Here is a 23,659-nt window from a genome sequence, read left to right as displayed (position 1 = left end):
TGTGTACTTAAGGTTTTCACAAATATTCGACTGATATACACATTAAATGGGTTCAAATTTACCGCGATTGCGATTTGACATAAGCCTTTTCCCCTTTCAATAGAATTTAGGGTCCCTTGCGACACGAATCGTGAAGTATGCAATATTATAATATGTTTTCAAATTTGGATGTTGGGCGCTAGTTTATTAACATTGATATGATGTATAGATTAGAAGAAACATAAATACGTTAAAACATATTCACTTCAATAGTATTTCGAAGTAAAGAACACTTTAATTGACTGTAAGGCAACCAGAAGAATTATAGTTTTACTTGACGTGTTACGTCCATGTCCGAATCATGACACACGCGTGTACGTTCAAATGGATTCTTTAGTTGCAAATTGATGAGAATACTTACGTTGGTGTCAGAGGATAGCCGTAATGATTCTGTTAATACCTTACGGACAGTTGCATTATGAAAAGAAAACCAATATATATATCAAAGACATAGCACCTGTCTCATTGTATGTGGAGAACAATACCGGTTTTAAGATTTGAGCGTAAGGCTATAAAAACAGTGGCGTTTTCAAAGAAAACATAATATATCTGGTAGGTATTTCTTTTTCTGTGATATGTCACTCCAATTCTTGGCGAGACACACAGACAATACTCATTACGAGACTTTGCCCTGTAATGACCTCGACCTTCACACGGGCGGTATGTAGCAGCTAGGGACTGGTAATTGTGGACGGCAAATCATCTCGACCACAGCCACGGCCGTTAGTAATGGTGATCCATTGCGTTACTTGAGGGTTTGTATCGAGTGACGTTTAATATCACTGTGCAAATGAAGTGAGAGTATTTCTTAGACCAACAGGAACCAATGACCGTATTCTTTACGATACAAAATAGAGGCATGCAAATATATAGGGCGGCGATGGAGAAGAACAGGCGAAGAGTGGGGAAAAGAGAGGGAGGTACCCCCTGAGGGAGGAAGTGCATGAACAACTAGAATGTGATATTGCACATAAATGTCTCCACCTCTTCTTCAGTACTTTAGTTCATGTTCTCACTATATTGGCTTGTAAATCCGAAAAACAATAATAGCAAATACTAGCCTGGAGGGATCATGTTTCCATGCAGAAATTCGTATTCCTGGACAGTTTGGGCTGAAAACAAATCGTATTTGTTTGAGACTATGGCTACATTGTTTCCGTGGGAAAAATAGAAATTAAAAAATAGAATTGAAAAATATGAATAGGCAATAGTTGAGCATGTGGTCATTGCACAGGTATAATTTCATGCTGAAATATTCACTAGTGAGAGAGTTATGGATTGGAAACGAAGCCTAGAGTTGTTTAAGAAACCAGAAAATATAAATTAAAAAATTATTCAAAGTATAAAAGGTACCAGTTGACCTGATGAGCTATGCATATGTCAAGTTTCGTTGAAAAATATTGGACGGTTTTCATGTTATAGGATAGGAACGTCGACGTCGAAGCCGACGCCAACACAACACCTCTTTTGGGTGGGGTGGGGTAGGGGGGGGGGGGGGGGAGACATGAAATAATATGACATCGAATTATACGTCGTGGCAATATTCTACCGTTATCCCGATCAGAATTACCACATACGCTGTAATAATATATACATGTCGGTATTACCAGCAATTGATAAACGTCAAATCTTTACATCAAGGCAACCGTAAAAATAGCCCATGAGCGTATTGTTATAAACAATGTGTATTGGTTCAGAATGAACTAAACAGACGCTACAAGAATACATTATGTACATCAAACCAATCTGATTTCCAAATGTAGGAACAAATAGAACCTGCCCCATTGATGACGCTTGTTTATGAACGCTAGAAGGCGTTGATAGGATTCTGTCTGTGTACCCGGACAAAGGGGTGATAGCGTTTATGTTGTGCGCATGACTGATCTAACGTCTCAGCTGATATTAACGACCATTGCTGCGTCTTCTCGAGATTTAGTTTAGATGTTAAACACACCAACAATAGCAATTTGTCAATGTAATCCATGCTAATAGAGTCGCATGAACCCATAGCACAATTACTAATCCCAGGGACTTAATCAACTCGGAGCTTCGCCGCCAAGCTCAGAATTCTGAAACGTTTGGACAGGCCCTATAAATGAGAGCGAACCCCATTTTACTCCTCAAAGCCTTTGTCCGTTCATTTATCAATATGGCGAGTGACATTACAACAAAATTACAAATCATGTCGAAATCCCCAGTGGTCAGTTCATTCTCGTGGTCAGTTGGTCTTCGGTTGCCTTGGCACCCGCCTGTGTTGGCACGTGCACGGCAAGGCTCAATTCGTGTCGTCTACAGACCTGCCGGTGCCATGGTTTGTAGCAGGATAATGGAATTTCTGCTTGGCATGGCACTGAATTATTTCTTTCCATAGACGGGTTTAATCAGGAAGAAAGGCGAGAGGAACGTTCGCAAGTGTATATGGTTGCACCAATGTTAATTCATCATATTTTAAGCTTTTGAGATTTATGTCTCAATTTGTGGGTAATAAAACTGTATTGGTTTCTCCGTTCTGCTTGTTGTAAATCGCAATGCCGTCAAGAACATTGTACATTGGGTACCATAATGTCCAATCTTGTATAAGGTGAGGTGAAATTGAGTTTAACGTCGCGTCCAAGATTATTGCATGCATGCATGCACGCGTATGTATGTGTGTGTGTGGCTGCTTGTACTAGTCCGGACTGATGCCTATTTATAGTGCTAGCGCACTGAGATACCATGCCGCAGTTTAACATGAATACCCCACTCAGACACAGTATACTGACTCCGAGCCGACCAGTCCTTGTTTTAACCCCTTAATGCCGAGCGCCAGACAGGGTAACAACAAGTACAATCTTTTAACGTCTTTTTGTATGACGCGGCCGAGGATCGAACCCCGGACCTTCCGCTCTCCGGGCGGACGCTCTACCACAAGACCACGGAAGCGGTACAACAAATCTTGAATAAACGTTTGACAAACCGAAGTTCAGTTGTATACTCGTGTGATCAAGAGATGGTCAAGTTGCGCTTAAAATCATTGGGTGAATATCCGAACAGAATCGACCCCACGCACACTAAACATTACACAGTCCAAATTGACACGTTGGATAACTTGATGCTGACCATCACAGCGTGTACGCAAGGAGAACAGGGGAACACAAACAGTTGTTCTTTAAACACGATAATATGTTCAGCGTTCTTTCAGGAACATTGAACATACTAATAGAACACACGATATCACAGACACGGTCTAAAGGTGACATGTCACTGAACTCCAGAAGCATATATATATATAAACATGTACGATCCAATAGTTAATCTTCATTAAGGGAAAGTGACATAATCTGCAAGGGATTATATAGTAACGATCATACGTGTACTTTAAAAACCGATTGGACTTGAATTAAAGGGACATTCCTTGGCGTATCATGAATCGGCATTTCGGAACAACTAACATGTCTTTTGAAAGCGATTAACAGCATTCCTAAAAGTACTTGACGGTCCACGTATCACAAAAAAATCTCCATGTACGATCACCTAAATAGAACTCACCCACGACTATCGAACATGTTTGTTGAACACAATCATACATGCATTATCTTCACACAGAATTCAGTCAGACACGGGTTATCAAGTTACAGAATACAGTCATACACAAATTTTCAAGTTACATAATGCAGTCATACACGGGTTATCAAGTTACAGAATACAGTCATACACAAATTTTCAAGTTACATAATGCAGTCATACACGGGTTATCAAGTTACAGAATACAGTCATAACGGGTTATCAATTTCACAGAAGACAGTCATACACGGGTAACAAAGTAAACCAAAACAGTCATCAAGTTACAAAATACGGTCAGACATGGGTTATCAAGTGACAAAATACGGTCAGACATGGGTTATCAAGTGACAAAATACGGTCAGACATGGGTTATCAAGTTACAAAATACGGTCAGACATGGGTTATCAAGTGACAAAATACGGTCATACACGGGTTATCAAGTGACAAAATACGGTCAGACACGGGTTATCAAGTTACAGAATACGGTCAGACATGGGTTATCAAGTTACAGAATACGGTCAGACATGGGTTATCAAGTTACAAAATACGGTCAGACACGGGTTATCAAGTTACAGAATACGGTCAGACATGGGTTATCAAGTTACAGAATGTAGTTATACACGGGTTACAAAGTTACAGAATGCAGTCAGACACGGTAATCAATTTCTCAGAAAACAGTCAGACACGCGTTTTAAGTTGCAGAATACAGTCATACATGAATTACAGTTAACATTCATAAATACATCAACAAGTGTCCCACGTGACATACTGTAACATCATAAGACAGTTTTAGTTGTGGAAATTCACGATGAAGAGTGACCCCTATTACCCTTCTGATGCGCCACGTAGGTAATGCAATACTGCACTCTAATGCGTTTGCAAGTAAGTGTTTAATCATATAAGAATAATAGATGAGGCACTTTATTTACGCGTGAAAGCGATGCCAAATAACTTGGTGAGTCCTCTCGCCATCGCGCTGTAATCAAATAACATGTCTGGCCCGATTATGAAATAGTAGCCCGCTTCTCGTATCCTCTTGGTAGTCATCTAGTCCTCGAGTTCGGATTAGAATGGGACTAAATGACTCCTTGTGGCATAGGATGCTTTAAAGATGCGTAATGTACTGACATATTGAAGTTTCAATATTTCCGACGTGAAGAATGGAAACATCCTCCTTTATAAGTTACAATGAACGATAAGAACCTACATGATCCAACTCACCATATTAGGAGAAACATGGTTAGTTTATTCTCTTAGTTTACCGTATGGGGTATAATATGACCGCCGATGATAAAGCATGAGATTTATTGCACATTCCATACTGGTTCCTTGAAATAAAACTTCAATAACCGTAAAACTTGAAACATCAATGGCGTTGAGATGTACCTCTAGACAACCAATATTGTTGCATACATATCCTCTTAAATATTATGTAAATGGGCAAACCTCAAGTCTTTGTTCAAACTGGAACTCCCAGTGTTATCCGTAGTCGAGTCGAAAACCGGATCTAATGAGTAAGTGAGTATTGATTATCGCCGCTTTGAACAGTATTCCAGTTATATCACGGCGTGTCAGCTTAATGTGGGATGAAAGCCCGAAGTGATGCAGGTCTTCGACGTTTACCACGAGCACGGGTATGGTGCTGACAAAACCTAGAAACATAATCGGGGCGAACCGGGATTCAAACCCACAACCATAGGTTTCTGGCGTACCTAAGGGACGTTACTCTGCACAGCGAATCGCGGCGCCTTAGACGACTGGGTCACCGGTGACCCCGCAACCGGATATGAACTTTTGTTGTACCAATACATGTAATCAGTGATCATACGATCTAATTCAACAATACATTGTCCGAACTACAAATTCCATTAAGTCGAGAGATCGTTTTAGGCGAAGTAGTGTTCTTGTCCTCGCAAAACCATGAATTTGTGGACAGATCAGATCAGTGAGGTTTGACGCCGGTTTTAGCAGTTGGGCAACAACTTGCCCGGACATAAATACGGGCTTCGTGCACATTATCGGTCGACCCTAGGCTTTCAAGATTACCACCGAAAACTTTATCCACTAAGCTACCCCTGCCCTCACAGCGCCGAGCAGTGCGAAGGAGGCCGTGCAGTGCGAAATACGAGCATATCAAGTGTCTCTTTGTTTTCTCTGATGTATGGTCTGTTCTAGGAATGATCAAAAGTGGAGGTAAATTGACTGTGTTTTGAAAACAGAGGCATGTTTTCATTGATTGATATCGATTAATTCAGTTTGAAACTGGAATGTTAGCATTCACATATTATACACAGGTGAAATGGTAATAGAAGAAATACGTGGCATTGCCTGAATTATTTGATGTTTTGACAGAAGTTGCCAATTAGATTTGCGGAGGTTCTGTTGGTCACAAGGGGCACGGGTGGCCCAGTCGTCCAAGTTTCGATCCTTTGGCACTCCAGACATCGATTATATTTCTATGTCTGTCAGCACCATACCCGTGCTGGTAGGTTTTACCAAAGCGGTAAACGTCTGAGACCTGCATCTCTTCGGGCTTTCCTCCCACATTAAGCTGATACCCCGCGCTATAACTGGAATACTGTTAAAAGCGGCGTTGAAATCAACTCACTCACTCTGATGGTCACCATTGTGCGAGGCCGATCTACGTACACAGTAAAAGAGTTTCTGGCTTGATAAAAGGTCTCTAGTACGTGTGACAGTCATATGTCCTTGGTAAGCCGGAAATACAAACCAATAGCTACAAAAAGTGAAATGAGCTTTAGAAGATTTAAAGATGCGTCCCAAAATTACAAGGTCTCCCACCCCTTCCCTTTCAGTCGAAATAACTAAGTCTGTGTAGTCAAGCTCTTAAAGTTTTCTCTCCTTTCGAGTTACCCGACATCCAGCGTGAAACGGCAACTGAACTTTACTTTCGTTATGCAGATATTCACTGATCTTGTGATGTAATTAAACAATAAATTATCCAGTATACAATTTTCATTAAACTGAGATATCGTTAAATATATTATGCCAACGCAAGAGTTTAACCAGTCTCGACTATCCGTCAAAACAGATTCCATTGGGCGCAAAAGTCAAAATAGCAGTGAAAATTTTATGAATGGATCACTGAAAATCAGTGATGACATCAGATGTTCGTGAAAAAGGTAAGCATGTCCTGTCCTAACGGGGCACCCGCCACCCACATAATTTGCATAAAAAAGTAGGTGTTTGTTGCCTGAGGCGTACTCATTGTGATATACCTGGCAGATGGAACCATCATTTATGTTGCCACACAACTTGTCCCAACCATCGGATAACTCGATACAGGAGCAATATTCGCGATAACGAGAATTGACTTTATGCGACTCCATACCCACATAACACGTTGACAATTTCTAGACACCTAGCCATTGTACATTTCCAGAACAAGCTATAGTTCTCACTATGAGGATATTGATTTAAGTTCGCCAGACTTTGCCATCCCTCTAAGGTCATCCTCAGAGTAAGGCTGGTTAAGACATACTACCGCATTTCTCAAATTTTGACAATTTTGAAAAGGTCCCTCGTGTTATCGATTCTGCGGGATAAAACCAGTTTTGCTAACTCAAAGGATACGGCTTCATGTTCCGTACTTACTGATTTGGTACTTTAATCAAATTATTACATAGCTTGTGTGTTGTACTAAGATATTGGATAAAGTATTTGTCTGCTACGTTTGTCAAATGACGTTGTTTATTCTACAATTGTGTTCTGTGATGATAGTCTATGGGTTAGTTGTCTGGACATGTACCGACTGGGACTTAATGTATGTTGTACTGTTGTATTATGTTGTATTTTATAGGTGTCTATGTGGCTGGGTAATGGGAAGTGTACACCAGTTCAATATCACTTAGTAGAAGCAAACGCCTTCTTACATTTAAGCCATATAATGTTATCTAGCATTTTGAAGAATCTTTATCGTTTGATGGAAGTGCAACACATTTGAACACATTTTCTGTATAATGTGCACTGAATGGGCTTGCAAGTTCATTTGGCAAAGTTCTTCATATTGCAATTAGATACTTTGTAAAGTTCATATGATGTCCAAGGTAATAACTTGATTTTCAGTTGGTGCGCACCACCGAACGCTATGCACAGAATTTTAATGAAGTGTTCCCTGTAACCATCTTGAAATATGAATATCCAAATTACATAATGTAAAATTCATTAGTAGAATACAAGACACACACTGCAGGCTTAAGACAAGGAGTTGATCACAAACCCTCAAGACTCACAGAGATCCAGCTAATTTTAAGACAGTGCAAACTAGCAAGCCGACTTTGAAATCAATTCCACATCTCACAGGGCCCTCCAAATCAGTCTAACACTATGGGGTCCATGGTTCTGACGGTTCTCGTCATCATTGCCCGGAGTCCGGCTAAATGGTGATAAATTCGATATTTTGTAATTCACTCTCTGGTCGAAGTAACGCTCTTCTCAGCTGGTCACAGCAAGCTTGTCAGATCCGCTAATGTATAATTGCTACGGTTTCAGACAACATTTTGACACCCCTTTACTGGGGATTAAGTACATGAAGGCGTCATGGTCTGCGGCGTATAACGGAGTTATGAACAATAGATTCAAATATGAATGTTGTTGTTTTCTGACCGAGTTAAATGAACGAACTTCAAAGTGAACCTTGGTTAATGTTAGAATGGGAATTAATAAGATCCAACATGACACACACCAACTATGTGTGACTATTTAGCAATACAAATATGACCTGCACTTCACTTTCAAACGGTTAGAAAGGCCTCCTTGGTCTAGTGGACAGTGTCCAACCGGGGTGCTGAAGGCCGGTTTTTCGATTTCTGGCCGCGTTATACCAAAAGACGTTAGGGGATGGTATTTGTTCTTCCCCTTGCTCGTACTTGGTATTAAGGGAATATAACAATGACTGGTTCGTTTGTCAGTATACTATGTTTGAGTTGGTATCTATGTTAAACTTCGGCACGGTATCCCAGTGGGCTAGCACTTTAAACCGACATTGGTCTGGACTAGTACAAGACTAGTACAAGACGTCCCTTAAAATGCAAATGAATAAATAAATAAATGGCCATGATCCTCATTAATATATGAAAGTGCTAAGACATTTACGCAATGATAAATCCATTGTGCGATTCAGACTCTATCATAAATATGTGTTCATGAATCCCTATATTAACATAATGATGGTAACAGGTGCTTGCCAACAGGTAGGCGTGTTCCTGCCCAACCAGTGACACAAACACATGCAAATGCAATTCAAATGTTCACCTGAAAAAAGACGGTTACACATGGTACAAGTCAACGTAGGTAAGTGCATTACTCATCCTCCACATGTCTTCCATAAACCGCTTTGAAAGCTTTAATGAGCCCAAGAGTAGTATGACGCTCGTTGAAATCTTCTGATATACCTGAAACCTGAGACAAACATCTTGGCCATATTCCCTTATTTTGATTTGCCAATCCGTGAAGAAATTCTTACTTTTATGCATAAAGAAACGCATAAGCAAGGAGGTGAGCACAATGTGTGCAAATTCAACACAAGATTGATTAAATCCAGTTGCCTCACTGGAGAAAGAAGACAACAATAATTTCAGATAAAACGGCGATAGTTTACGGGATGGTTAAATTAGTATTCACCGCATCTCTGTCTCGAAGAGGGACCCTTTCACCTTTGCTCTTTGACTTAACCCAATTTCACAAAGGTTCAAGTCCTGTAAAGTGAAATGTAGGCCTAAAGACGCCCAACATGGTCGATGTGCCTCAACCAACGGTTTACGACCAACTGACAACCACCTATCTTCCTGATCACTATAGAAACATAGGCTTTCACTAGATGCTCCGTTAGTAAAGAATGGTATAATTCGCTTCTCAAGCCCCCTTTCTGCTGCAGCGCAGATGGTTTTAACGTCTAGTAGTAACGGCCAAGCTTCTTTAGCCGGTCAATGGTAATTAGACTTCAGTCGACGGTGTTGCTTTTAGAGTCTGACCACTACATGCAACCTAAATTCCCAAGGTTCGACCTTATCTCTAGAGAACTGGTGGCTTCTCATTTCTGAAACCGCTGGAAAGAAATTGACAGTTTTGACAGAAGAAGAATGCTCATAATCGATGAGCCTAGCCAAACCCATGCAAACTTGCGGATCATTTCGCCAATGGCCGTGTTCACAAGCGATTGCTCGAACCAAACAGTTCCAGTAGCATTTGATAGTGTATTAGCTTATTGTCAGGGTGAATCTGACTTTGCTATCTCCGCGTTATCTGTATCAGTGACTTGGCTTATCTAGTCCACAGGGGACGCAGGTAATTGACTAGAATCGAGACGCCCCATTCATTTGTTCGGCTATTTTTCTAGCTGAAGGTGTTCTTTGCCACGTTGCATTGCTAAGGATCTTAAGTATCACTCGAGGAAATGTCAAGGACGAGGTCTTCAGGCAGGCAACGTGTTGCACATAGCTCAGGCTATAGGCTTCCTCTATTTATGTCTAAACAGGGAACAATGAGTAGGAACATTACCCTACATACAATGAAAATGGCAACTTTCTGTTTACAATTTGTGCAATTCATGCTTATTCTGATAACGAATGGCTCTATTGCCATAGATGAATGTCTGTTTCTATTTGTATGTTGATGGTAATAATATATCCAGAGATGAATACTTGTATCTATTGGTATGTTGATTATACTATTTATATATTCATTGATGGATATTTATCTATGTATATGTTGATATATACTAATATATCTGTTGATGAATTTGTGTATATATTTGTGTTGATACATACTAGTATTTCTGCTGATTAATTTGTGTTTATATTTGTGTTGATACATACTTATATTTCCATTGATGAATATGAGTATATATTTGTGTTGATACATACTTATATTTCCATTGATGAATATGAGTATATATTTGTGTTGATACATACTAATATTTCCATTGATGAATATGAGTATATATTTGTTTGTTGATACATACTAATATTTCTATTGATGAATATGAGTATATATTTGTGCGTTTATACATACTAATATTTCCATTGATGAATATGAATATATATTTGTGTGTTGATACATATTAATATTTCTGTTGATGAATATGAGTATATATTTGTGTCGAATGTCGCAATATCATATATGTCGGACGACAAAGATAATCAGACAAAATCAGAATGCCAGGGCTATCAGATGTCGAACTCATGACAGACACATATCAGACATCAGACACAACTAAAGTCTGTATAAATCAAGCCATAAAGGGTCAATATATCTGCGTCAAAGAGGTCATTATGTATGTGTCTCTGCAACGTTATATTAACATCGCACCGTTTGTATCTGAGGTCACAGCGTCTCAAGTACGCATGGCACTACTTCCGAGCCGAGATAACTTCTATTTTGATCATATGGCTAATAACTGCTTATAAGCCACTTGTGACACGCAACACCCTTGACACCCTCTGTCCCAGTTCTTCGTGGTACACGGAACTAACTACATACACGAACCGCACTTCAGTTTCTTAATCTGGAATCCTCGCTCAGCGAATGGCCTCGAAATCTCCTTGAAATCCGAAAAACATCCATCGTTTATTCCAGAAGAAACCCATTTAAATTCACACAATTGGTTTATGAAATTACTTTGAATTCTTCGGTTGTACTCATTCAGTTCCACTTACGGTTTCTCTTGGTAGAGAAATAACAATTATGGTTCCCAATGAACGTCCTGTAGTTTTTACGTCACATATGTGATGAAATACACACTGCGGTGTGAAAATTTAACTTCTTGTGTACAGAACATACACTTCCCTGAGCTGTAACACACCTGACAGTAGCTCATAAAATACATAGCCGTGAACAGGCAACTTAGTTACAATCAAACTCTCAAAATGGCCTCGAGACCTCATGATAGTTAATAATAACACATGCTCATGATATGTATGAATCATACAATCGACTCTGGTTTTAGCAGAGGAATCTTTTAGATATGGAAAAGGTTTTGTCGCTTTTATTATTACTATTATGTACAGTTTAACATAAAACAACTTCATCCAAGCGAAGGACTCTGCAGGGTTGCTTACCTTCCCAACACACTGCACATCAACTCGATGCAGTGGTCGTTCAGGTAGCCTATCCTTGAAACACTATTGTTGATAGAAACAAACTCATTCTCCATAACACTCTTACATTTATTATGTTTCTCATTTTGTATATTCACACGTGTATTGCATATGTGATTATTGCACATGCTCCATCTTCATGCGCATCGCCCTTACTAATCATATAGCACCAAGGCTGCAAGGCTAAATGTTGGATCTGCAATGGCTGACACACAGGCGACGTCGGGAAGGAATAATGCCCCTACCGCCATCTCTATCGTCCTCCAACAAGCCAGTGCCAATTTCTATCCTTTGCCTCTCCAGGTGGTGGAGGCACACACTCACCCTTACTAAGCGATCGATAGAAGCTGTGTTCGGGCCCATCAAGGAAGGAACACCACTAGATCACCTTGATCAGGGTAATTAAGCAACGCCACTGAGCGGTGGCACATCCAGGATACACATGAGGCCACGCGGTCGGCAATTTACAATCTCAGAAATGAATATCCCACCAATGCTTAAGATTAGATAAAGGCGCGGTTATAATATCATCGGTTGGGTTTGATATGTTTAAGAAATGTATCAACAGAAATTGGATATTATTCATTTAAGATGTACCCTCAAATAATCAATATCTTCCTAGACAGATGAAATTACAAAAATTGAGTGTTCGACTGGAAATTTCGGTAGGGAATGAGGTCAGGTTGAATGCAATATTTATTTATGGTTGTGCTGTATTGTGTTTGTTGGTAGTGTTTTTATTAAATATCAAACTATGACGGTATGATGTGGAGACTCTTGTTTTCTGAAAAAAATCGAAGATTACTCTGCGATGATGACTTGATGTGTCCCATTGACCTAATATGTTGTATCTTTCCGTGGGTAGTGATTGTGGATGGGTTCCATAGTCTACTAATGTACATTTAAAGTACACATCTAGACATCCGTCGCCCTATTAACAAAGACATACGCGATGCTTGTGGTTGAAGCAGTGATATATGTGCTTCAATGTTCAAGATCTCGCTAAATATGTTATATAATCCAAGTCATATTATTTATTTAAGAGCATTGTCGAAGAATCTTTGACTTGAAAGAAATACCTTTATTTTTGCAGAACTATGTAACAAACAATAATACGTAAACACGAATTGGTATGAGACAGCGACATAGCCTGTATTAGCAACATTTCGGATTGCCGAATAATTGATACATAGTAAAATGCAGTGAAATATGTAGACGGGCTAATCGGTAACTTCACTTGAGGTGGGGTATCTTGATATAAAGGTTTATTCTCCCTTTGTTTTTTCATATTTACAATTTCCTTGCCTTTGCATGTATTGGTGACGGGGCCGTCAGTGGGACAGGAAACGTTGATATTTTCGCGAATATCTGGTATCACTAATTAATCTTGATTCATAAATACATGCTTATGATATTATCTTAATCGTACAATCGACTGTGTGTTGAGTCAATATTTCTTATGACTACTTTGTCTCTGTATCAGAAGAATTTTGTTTTACAAGACTTCAAAATTTCACGATGAAATCAATTTTGATTTCTACATACACAATGACACGTGTGTGCCTATTCTTTTACTGCATGTAAACGAAAACGTCCAGATAACAATATTGTTTACTCCCACGTATTTTAACTCAAACGCGACGTGAATATGGAGAGACATATACCCCGTCTCATGGCGACATGCTAACATACTTATGTATTTACGTCACGTTTCGCTCTCGTATATGCAACCACAACCCCCCAGGGAAACTCTACAAGATCGCTAAGAATGAGATAATCTTTGTTCATATTTCCCAGACACGCAACAGACACGTAACAGACACATTCCAAACATGTAACAGACAGCAGACACCGACGGCAGAAGCTATGCGTACATAAACCGTTATTTCAACCAACCATTTCCTAAGGTCAAAGGATCTCATGGTCAACTATTGTCCCAAATGCAGCTCTTGTGGTCGTAAGCGTTTTTCCCACTAGTCGGTCTTTAGACCATAGAATGGCGAGACAATACGCTTAGTCAATGATATGCAAATTAACCCTGAGCAATACAACCCGGATGTAACGGAAAGGTCAGTTAAGGTTTCAGTCTCGGGCGCACTCGGGAACAGTGTATATTTGGTAACGAACCAGTTCAGACGAGGAAAACGATAAAAGATTGTCTTGCACGAAGGCATTGTATTTGAATCAATCAGTACTGGATGTATAGCACTGGTACACTCGCTCGGCATAGTACCGCTATAAAGAGTCCCAGTGTACCATGCCTTAGTGCCGGTTATGTTCGCGTTCTGTTCGTTCGTGACGGATTCCACTTGGCCCGTGATTGCCTTGGCTTTTATATTCAGACAAAAACCTATTTCATTTATCAGGGAGATTGCTTCAATTTCGACGTGTGTCCAATGACCATTCCACTGGAATCATTATTTTGCTACTGGATACTGAAACGTCGCTTAGATGTGTACAAGGGTTTGGAATCATTGTTCTCCTAATTCAATGTAGCTGTAACATTTGTTTGCTAAATTGAATCTGTAATGCAGAAGGAAGTATATTTGTAGGGCTCAGACGCTGCATATTGCTCTGAGCAGAAACATGGCTGCATCTCAGCAAGAAAAGAAAAAACACATTGATGAATACCTATACAAATATATAACAATCTTCAATATTACTCAATCATATTATTTTTAAACTGTAACACGTCATACTGGTGCACTTGCTCTTTCTATAAAAATGTAAGAAAAGGTTACCATGTTCCTTAATTTGAATAATTATAAAACAAATTTATTTTATCAATTTTCGTCTTGTTTTTCAAACCAGATATTTTATCGTATATTATTGTTCGTTGATTTATGCTTTTGGTGCATAATACTGTAGATAGTGGTTTGTAGATCAGATGGGCTTCTTTATGAATAATGAACGTGGGATATCTTAGCGGTTAAAGCGCTCGAAGACCCCGGTTCGATTCCCCACATGAGTAAAATGCATGAAGACCATTTATAGTGTCCCCTCGTGATATTTCTGGAATATAGCTCAAAGCGGCGTAAAACCTCACTCACTCAATCGCACACTCTTTATGGATAGGAGCCCACCCGATGACATTACATACAAGATACACAACATATTTTACCTTCAAAAACTCATGCAATTATTTTTTAAACTTTAATCGTTCCTATAATGTACACCAATCAGTTGAGAAACAAATATATCGCAATCTGTCTTGTTTGCGTTTGACTAAAATACACCTTTAGGCTAATCACAACTGATAAGAGGTGGTGGAGTAGCCAGTGGTTAAAGTGTTCGCTCGTCACGCCGAAGACCTGGTTCGGTTCCCCACATGGGTACAATGTGTGAAGCCCATTTCTCGTGTCCCCCGCCGTGATATTGCTGGAATATTGCTAAAAGCGGCGTAAAACTATACTCATTTACACTTCATAATTCGGAGGGATCCATTGGAAAAGCAGGCTTATTGCCATGTCAACAGATTTACTCTGCACGTGTTCCACCAGAACACCAGGTTTACCTCAAAATAATAAAATAAAATTTATTCACATAAAACACAAAAAGAAGGCTTTGTAAGGACGCTAAACAAACAGAAAGAGTTGTGTCAGTGTTCCACTTCACGTTCATACCAATATGAACAAATTGCTTTGTAAGTGTTCTTCTGGAACAAAGCCAGTGGCTGCTTTATCAAAGAGCTCGTGGGCGACGACTCTTCGCTATCAATATGTGACAGGTATTTTTGCATCTGCGTCTAAATGAGACAAATCTGCTAGCGGTTTAGCTGTACGCTGGCGTGTCGTAGCCTAAACTGACGTCACACTTCGACCATCGACGTATCTTGTTAATTTCGTTTGTATATTTCCCTGCACTCTTAACGTTCTATGCAATAACCGTATAAGGCACCAGTGAAGCTCTCTGACGCATTTGAGACCTTAATTGCAAAATTGTAATACCCAAATATGGTGTTAATACTATACGATATGACGAAATGCATCTTACGTTAGTTTTAACCTTATACGGACATGGTACTATCACGGTGTAATATACATGTGTGTAAGGACACACACGTGGTATTTGGGACATATTTCACTCTGTCAAATGGTAATGGACAGAATATAACTGAATTATTGAATAAACATCATTATCGATATAACACCATGTTTCGATTCATTATATCACAAATTCACCTTGGCGTGGTGAACATTGATCGATCTCCGATAACATTTCACTTTATTGTCCGATAACACTTGTCCATAATTCATCTGAAGTAATGCTTTGGAGGCTGAATGGATTTCATTCAATAGCTGATTCAATTTTATATGTTAATATAACTAAACAATTAAGTACAGTTTGGTGTTTGCCATCTGTTGTCATTTATCTTGAGAAATACCCAAACGCTTCTTTTCAAATAAAATGTAAACAACAATCGCACACAAATGACTATACAATGTCCCGAAAAATTACCTTTTTATCGATGTTTCTTGAATAAAATCAGACAATGTACATCCGTAATGACATTGGCAAGGAGATGTAATCATTGCTACTGATATTCCAAATATCGGTTCCGTATTAAATTACACGTGTTAATGCAACGATATTGTTTGCATTAACATACACACAAAGTCTGTTGAATTGGTTTTCGTTGTCGTCAGCTTCCGGTTAACTATTCATATATTCCAGACCAAACCTGTCGATGGCTCTGAAAACATTATTTCCTTGAATTCGTCAGTCCAAGCGTACTGTAGGTCATGTTCACCTTAACACGCAGCAAGGTTCCATGTTTCTATCAAGACACATTATCACAGTGTATTTACGTCGGCACAGGAAGGCTTAAGTCAATATAATTTTGCATGGGACGTGTGATATATGATTTATGACACGTACAAATAATTAGTTCTTCAGAATTCATGTATTATCATAGCGCATTATTCTGAATTGGGCCTATCATCGCTGAAGAATGATAAAACCCATTCAAAGGCTGTTTTTGGCATGATTATTTATTTTTGTCCTAAATCGATTGAACCCTTGACTTGCCTGGAGGCTATCCAATAAATTGAATGTTGAACCATTTTAATGAAGCCGATAGAAATCTGCTACAAATACTGTTATCGGTTATAAACACTCAGTCTTATAGTTCTTCCAAAATCGATGCCATTAAGAAGACCAGGATTAGCATTACCATACATGCGTTTAAGCATAAACTACGTCTTGAACACAGCATCTTATTGAAGGGAGGTAATGTGGGCCCGTTAATCGTACCTACAACATGTCTCTAAGGATTGACACACAGATCAACGTTGTGCAGAAACCGATGTTCAGATGCTCACTTTAGGGATTGAATTAACGTGTGGTTACAAATGTTACGAATAGAATAAATATTGTAAAATTGATTCCCAATCATGTAGACATAACATCACCATCCATTTATAATGTATGCATGTGCAACAATACCGCCATTTCAATCACTATGTCAACATAAATGACTGGAGGTAATTGTGCTCTGGTATCTCTAGTTAGGGCGACAGGTTGTCCAAAGGTCATGCCGATTTAGCTAATCTAGATATTCATCGCCTGTTGTCATTATCATGAATGAAAATTAATATTATATCAAATTTAATGTTAAGTTACTGTGTAGGCACTAGAACTGTGAAATGCAGTCTGTGATAAATGATATATACATCACATGGTCTTGGTTAACTCCTGCACCAAACGTGCAATTGACATGCAACTGACATTGTGTCGATGTCAGTGAGTGGGATCAGCAGAGATTAATCACTATCGTGTTCCGAGTTGTAAATCACATAGTCCACGTTACCCTCGGTCCCATTAAGTAGTTGCTCGTTAATCACGGAACATCTCTAAGGCTACGCTATCGCCAAATCTTAACAAGTATTCCGCCAGATCCATTCATGCTTAACTTAATAGAAAGCATTTAGAAATGTACAGTGCAGATGGTAATTGCTGTCGAACTTTCAAAGGTCAATTATATCATGTTTAAAATATGTTTCATGTTTTAATGATAAACAAGTTTCGTTTGTACTATTTGGATGTCAATTCCATTTCACCCATTTCAAAGACATTATTTGTATTGTCTGATCGAAATACACCACTGATATGTTCAAACATATTAATCAATCAAACCAGTATGCATCCTGCCATTTGCAAACAAATCCATGCCACATATTCGCAATTAAGGTTCCATGATGACCTCTTCCTCCACTACTGTGCGGCCCGTGAAGATCCGGGTAGAACAGGTCTTCTGAACCCATGCTTGCCGTAAGAGGCGACTAACGGGACCAGGTGGTCAGGCTCGCTGACTTGGTTGATGCATGTCATCATATCTCAACTGCGTAGATCGATGCTCATGGTGACAATCACTGGATTGTCTGGTCCAGACACGATTATTTACAGACCACCCTCATATAGCTGGAATATTGCTGAGTGCGGCGTTACAAACAAACAAACAAACAGTACTGTGCAAAGGTAACTACTCCACGAAGGTCACACTGCACATGTTACACACATTCACAAGGATTCAATACATCTGCTGAGCAGCTGGCATTAGTATGAATTGTCCGCGGCCTTTACGTATCAAATGGTCCTAATTATTATTACTACTTTTGTATATGTTAGGGACGTCATTAGTAATATCCATGACATCATGTGAGCATGGTCGTTTTTCATTGAAGGTGTAAGTATATACTCCGACACGTTCTGTTCATCATGATAAAGAAGTTGACATCCATAAATTCTCTTCCTTACATAATATATGTTAACATAGATGTTATGCTGTATATACATTAACGTCTATATACAATTATAGGATAATTAAGGCAGAGTGTAACATTAGGTCACCATGCTACTTAACAAAACAACCTGACCATTATAGGAAAACAAAACACATTAACTTGCTGAATAAAACTGATTGTCGTGACAGTCTTTGGTTCATTCTGGTTCACATTTGAAAGATGCTAATGTATGTCATGCTCCATTCCTGGGACATTGCACTCTCTTGTCCGATGAAGACGTTGTTCGCTATCTACTGGACTTTTTTCAGTGAGGAGATTCTATTCCTGGACGTTCAGGTAGTCCGTAACAATTTATTTTAAGCTGTTCTTATTGTTAGGTGTCATTCAGTGATTATTTCACAGTACAGGACTGTGGTCTTAAGGTAGGTGCTAACAGTATTCCACCATGTTTGTACATATCAGCGTCATGTCGTTAGGAAACTAAGTCTGTAGGTATTTAAAACGTGACGGTTTTAATCCATAAGATGCTGAGAAACACTGGATTGTAATCGGTGAGAATCTTGTCTCGATCACACCTCTAGAGACACTTGCACAGCTGGGGGCACATATATCCCTAACGTACACTACATCTTGGACAATTGTGGCACCCGTAAATCCAAATCGTACAACAGCCAGCTTAGATGCAGGTATTTTTGTCTTACAGCGCTATGTGTTGGATGGTGGTTCAGGTCTTAATGCACATGAAATAATTAAACAAACTTCATCCGTATTTTTCCTATAATTGCCTTTCCCCTATATCAATATAGCAAGGCATCGAGGCTTTAACAAGACATCCCATGTGTACAGGGCCTTTTTGAAATGTATTCCCCATATCGTACCCCATGTGAAGTCATGTACAATGCATATTAGGACTATGTATATGGGCACCTCTTAGCTCTATATTCTCCTCGTATTGATTCACAAAATATGGGTCAGTTATTCCATCACGTTACATGGGTGGCCCAGTCGTCTAAGGCGCCGCGATTCGCTGTGCAGAGTTGCGTCCCTTGGGCAAGCCAGAAACCTATGATTGTGGGTTCGAATCCCGGTTCGCCCCAATTATGTTTCTAGGTTTGTCAGCACCATACCCGTGCTCGTGGGTTTCACCGAAGTGGTAAACGTCTGAAACCTGCATCACTTCGGGCTTTCCTCCCACATTAAGCTGACACGCCGCGATATGACTGTTAAAAGCGGCGTTAAACCCAACTCACACACTCACTCACTCACTCACTGTACACATTGTACCATTATGTTGAATTGAACTCGTCCTTCGGCGTGACGAGCGAACGCATACTCCATTAGGCTACACCATAAAGCTACCCCAGCGCCCTTCGCACCTGAGGAATAAACAAGGGTGTCACAATCATTGTAGTGATGTGCAGCTTTGACGTGCACGTCTGTCAATTATGAACATAGCTGTAGTATTACTATAAGCTCATGGCACGGGTGACCAAGTCGTCTGAGGCGCCGCAGTAAGCTGTGTCCATTGGGAACGCCCGAAACCTATGATTGAGGGTTCAAATCCCGATTTACTCTGTCTATATTTCTTGATTTGTCACCACCATACCCGTGGGTTTCACCAAATTGGTGAACGTCGAAGGCCTGCATTACTTCGGGATTTCCTCCATCATTAAGTTGACACGCAGTGATACTGGAATACAAAACGGCGTTAAACCCAACGCACTCACTACCTTTACCTAGACCCGATTGGCTGTGCTATTTCACTTGATATTTTTGATATATTTATCATTTGACTCCCTTATATCACCAGTAAGAATTTCCGGTAAGTGTAGATATTAGTATATCTAACCATTATCTAGCCCATTCTTATACTAGGCAATATATGTAACTATTCTTAAGCTGTAGTATGTCCATTTATAAAACCCCACCATCACATAACACATATACATACCGCAAGACTATGATTCTGGGGCCATGGGGCCCTGTGCTGCAGACAGGGATTGAAGTGCATATTTTAAGACATTGGCGTCTAAAATGGTTCCTTAAATAAAATATCAATACTTTCTGTCCCTTTTTTACTTTACCGTCATGCTTTTGACTTATAGTTATTGTCATCATGTGTTTATTAATTATGAAATATGATTTAATCATATACTCATGTTATCCAATGTAATGTTACAGTGTTCATTAGCATACCTAAATACATATAACATTACATACTCAAAAGTAATCACGCGCAAGTCAATATACGTTGATATCACCTCTTGCTAAAACATCCATTATAAGATCCAATAATTCTGGACATAAAATATTCGTTATCGTTATTAAACCACAGTACAAGCCAGTGAGTGTTGTTTTAATGAAGGCTCTGTGGTCATCCATTGTCAATCTTCATACACTGCAGCTGAGACGAACACTTCATCAATGCCCTCTTCGACGCTCTGGTCATTGACGAAGATTCCCCAGTAACTTGGATAGTCTGCAGGTCGTTCACCTTTCCAACCGGCGTGATCAGGGATTCTGGGGGGAATCCATCAGCAGCCTCCCGATATCTTTGAGTCGCATGCATATCATGAATATGATTTATAACTCAGTTATTGTAGTTCCTGATTGGAACTCACCTTCATTGTGTGTGTGTACGCATTGGTTGTGTTTCCACGTTGGTTAATTTGTCAACAAAATTGCTGATAATGTTGAAGGCATTTCATCATTACAAGGCTTTAGCATTTAAAAACGACTTTTTTTTCACAGAAATTCTGCAAACCAGAGGGATTCCGGAGAGGGGTTTTGGATTACTTTATATGTAGTGTGCGGTTGAACTTGAACTATCGGTAGAGCAGGACATGTGTATCCTTTCTGCGAAAAACCTGGTGTCATCACTGATTTTCAGTGACCATTCATATCATTTTCAACAATATTTTAGCTTTAACGACCAATGGAATCTGCTTCAGAGGTTAATCGAGACTGATTATACTCTGGTGATGAAGTTCTTTATTTAAATTGACTGCAGGAAGCAGGATTTACTTCATGATAATTATATGCGAATGGTTAGTTGCAGGTGCGAACATTTTGTCGTGAATGGAGAAAGAACTCCAATCAATAATGCTACGAGTCTCGTGTGTCAAAACGTATATCCTTATCATGTTCGGCGAAGGCGAATGTTTCGAAGATGTGGTAATTTCATCGGTGCTGTTTCTTTGATACTATTCCACCATTACATAAAACCAACCATTTACATATATATTAACGCCCTCGGTGCGATTATCAAGAAACCATTCGGGTACACGAAACTGGAATGTTGCATCTCCATTCACAGAAGATAAATCAGAATGGTCACGTGATCATTTGAAAAGATTCATCGCACTGACGGCGCTGAGGCGTTTGCTTCAGATAGACCGGTTCGTCTGTGTGAAACGCTTGCAAGTCTCTGCATTAATGATTGATGTAAGGCAAACATTGTCAACCATCCTCTACGACTCTGGTTACAAACACGAGCAGGTCATGCTCTCGCTTTTCCTAACCACCCCCAACCATCTCACGACATTTGATAGAGTGATTACCGCTTCTGTAGAGCTCTCAGCAAAGCACGAATGGTCTAATTTTACGCCCAACTAGATAGATAAGAATCACAGGCTCTTCAGCAGTAGCGAAAGACCGAACAGTGGGTAATTGAATCCTAAAGAAACCGTTTAACATTTTCTCAGAGAAGGTGGTAACATTTTCATTCTACTGGAGGATGGTTTAAAAAAACTAATGCCTTAATGCGTGAGAAGATGTATGTTGAAGATGATTGATCATGGTTTACAAGTCTTTATCTGTACTAAAGATGATGAATCGAGGGATGAGAGGATGCAGCCGCGGCAGGAATTACTGCTGGCAGCGAGTCGAAATGACTGGTACTGAGTTAAGGAGACGTGGAAATTACACATAGACACCTCAGAGTGGAAAGAAGAAATAACGAAGCCACAGAAGGCGTTAGAACCTACCTTTACCTTCGCACTTTCTCCACAGTCCTGAGTAAACTTTCCGGTACAAGGGGGTAGTTGTGTTAAATTCGGATTCCTTTTTCTTCTCTTCAGTATATAGCCAGTAATCTGTGGCAACGGCGATGCAAAGTAAGCCGAATGCCGCACACGCACAAATACTCGTCATGACGGTTAGTAGTCTTTTCTTAGAACAACAGTCCATCGTCTAAGTAGCGATATCTCTAGACACACCTCAGATACCGGGGAAATGCATATCCCTATATCCGTTTGAATTTGGCCACTTACGATCCACAGAAGCCAATACATCGGTGTATCTTGAAACAAAGGGGTAGGGCCTTACCTCTTGTTCATATGTGAAATAGTACCACTCGATGAATCTCCCAACGGGTTAGCTTCAACGTTTTGATCCGTGCCTTTGCATACACCAAGACGAGGAATTTGTCGTCAGCATAGTAACGGTGGTAGAATACTGTTGGCAGAGATAGTCAGGCATCTAATAGACAGGGCCCCCAGCTCATGGCGAGTTCGACTGCAGACATCACGGCAAAGGAGAATTGAGGCTAACTATAAATCGACGTTCATTCCAGCTAAACGCAAATCACTCTATCTCCCGGTCGAACATTGCCAGCCGGTGTAATCCTAACAGTAGGGATTGACGCCATACTCCGTTCGAGAAAAGATCGCCAACATCGGCTGTGTCGGCGTGAAAACCATTACAAGTCGGCCCCAGCGGAAGGCATGGCCGGGCCTTATTGCATATGCACGCATGCGCGGGAATTAGCTTCAAAGTCCTCTGAGATTCGAAGTTTGTTGCAAGACTCCCTCATTGTAACGTCCAAATTAGGCGCTCTCGACCTTCTAGTCGCGTAATGGGTCGGTAATTGTGCCATACACACTTTATACAGCGCTGGGAGAAGGATCTGTTGGCTTCAGAAATATGGGGATGACGGAGAACGTTATAAACAATTATTGACAAACACATTAAGGATTTTTCTATGGCGAATGCCTTTCGTCGTATCTAACGTTATTGTCATTTTTATAAACACGCGTGCTTCAGCCGTGCTGTTGGTGAAGGCAGAGTTAGAGTTAGGTGTGACTTTTCATTAGGAATGCTGACAATCAATAATGGTTTATCAGAAGCACGGGATTAATGCTGGAATTGACACCTCTGAAAGTACTAATTATTTTTCAAGATTGTCAAGTATTGGAATCTGTCACTGAATCAATTACT

General features: G+C 39.8%; 1 protein-coding gene across 2 annotated transcripts in view; it reads right to left on the bottom strand.

Annotated features, from left to right (window-relative positions):
- The window catches only part of LOC139468634 (voltage-dependent calcium channel gamma-7 subunit-like), a 60,771-nt gene extending 37,623 nt beyond the window's left edge, over window positions 1-23,148 (bottom strand). The window contains exon 1 of one of the 2 annotated variants that reach the window (XM_071250756.1): window positions 22,429-23,148. In XM_071250756.1, coding sequence (XP_071106857.1) covers window positions 22,429-22,630 — 202 coding nt within the window. In that variant the 5' untranslated portion in view covers window positions 22,631-23,148. The remainder of the gene's footprint in view (window positions 1-22,428) is intronic. The other variant, XM_071250757.1, reaches the window with a different exon arrangement.
- Window positions 23,149-23,659: the final 511 nt, after the last annotated feature.

This window comes from Haliotis cracherodii, unplaced genomic scaffold, assembly GCF_022045235.1.
Source record: "Haliotis cracherodii isolate W230 unplaced genomic scaffold, xgHalCrac1.p SCAF_2, whole genome shotgun sequence".
In the NCBI taxonomy this organism is placed as follows: Eukaryota; Metazoa; Mollusca; class Gastropoda; order Lepetellida; family Haliotidae; genus Haliotis; species Haliotis cracherodii.
The sequence above is the reverse complement of the archived record's forward strand: the minus strand, read 5'-3'. Positions and strand labels throughout refer to the sequence as shown.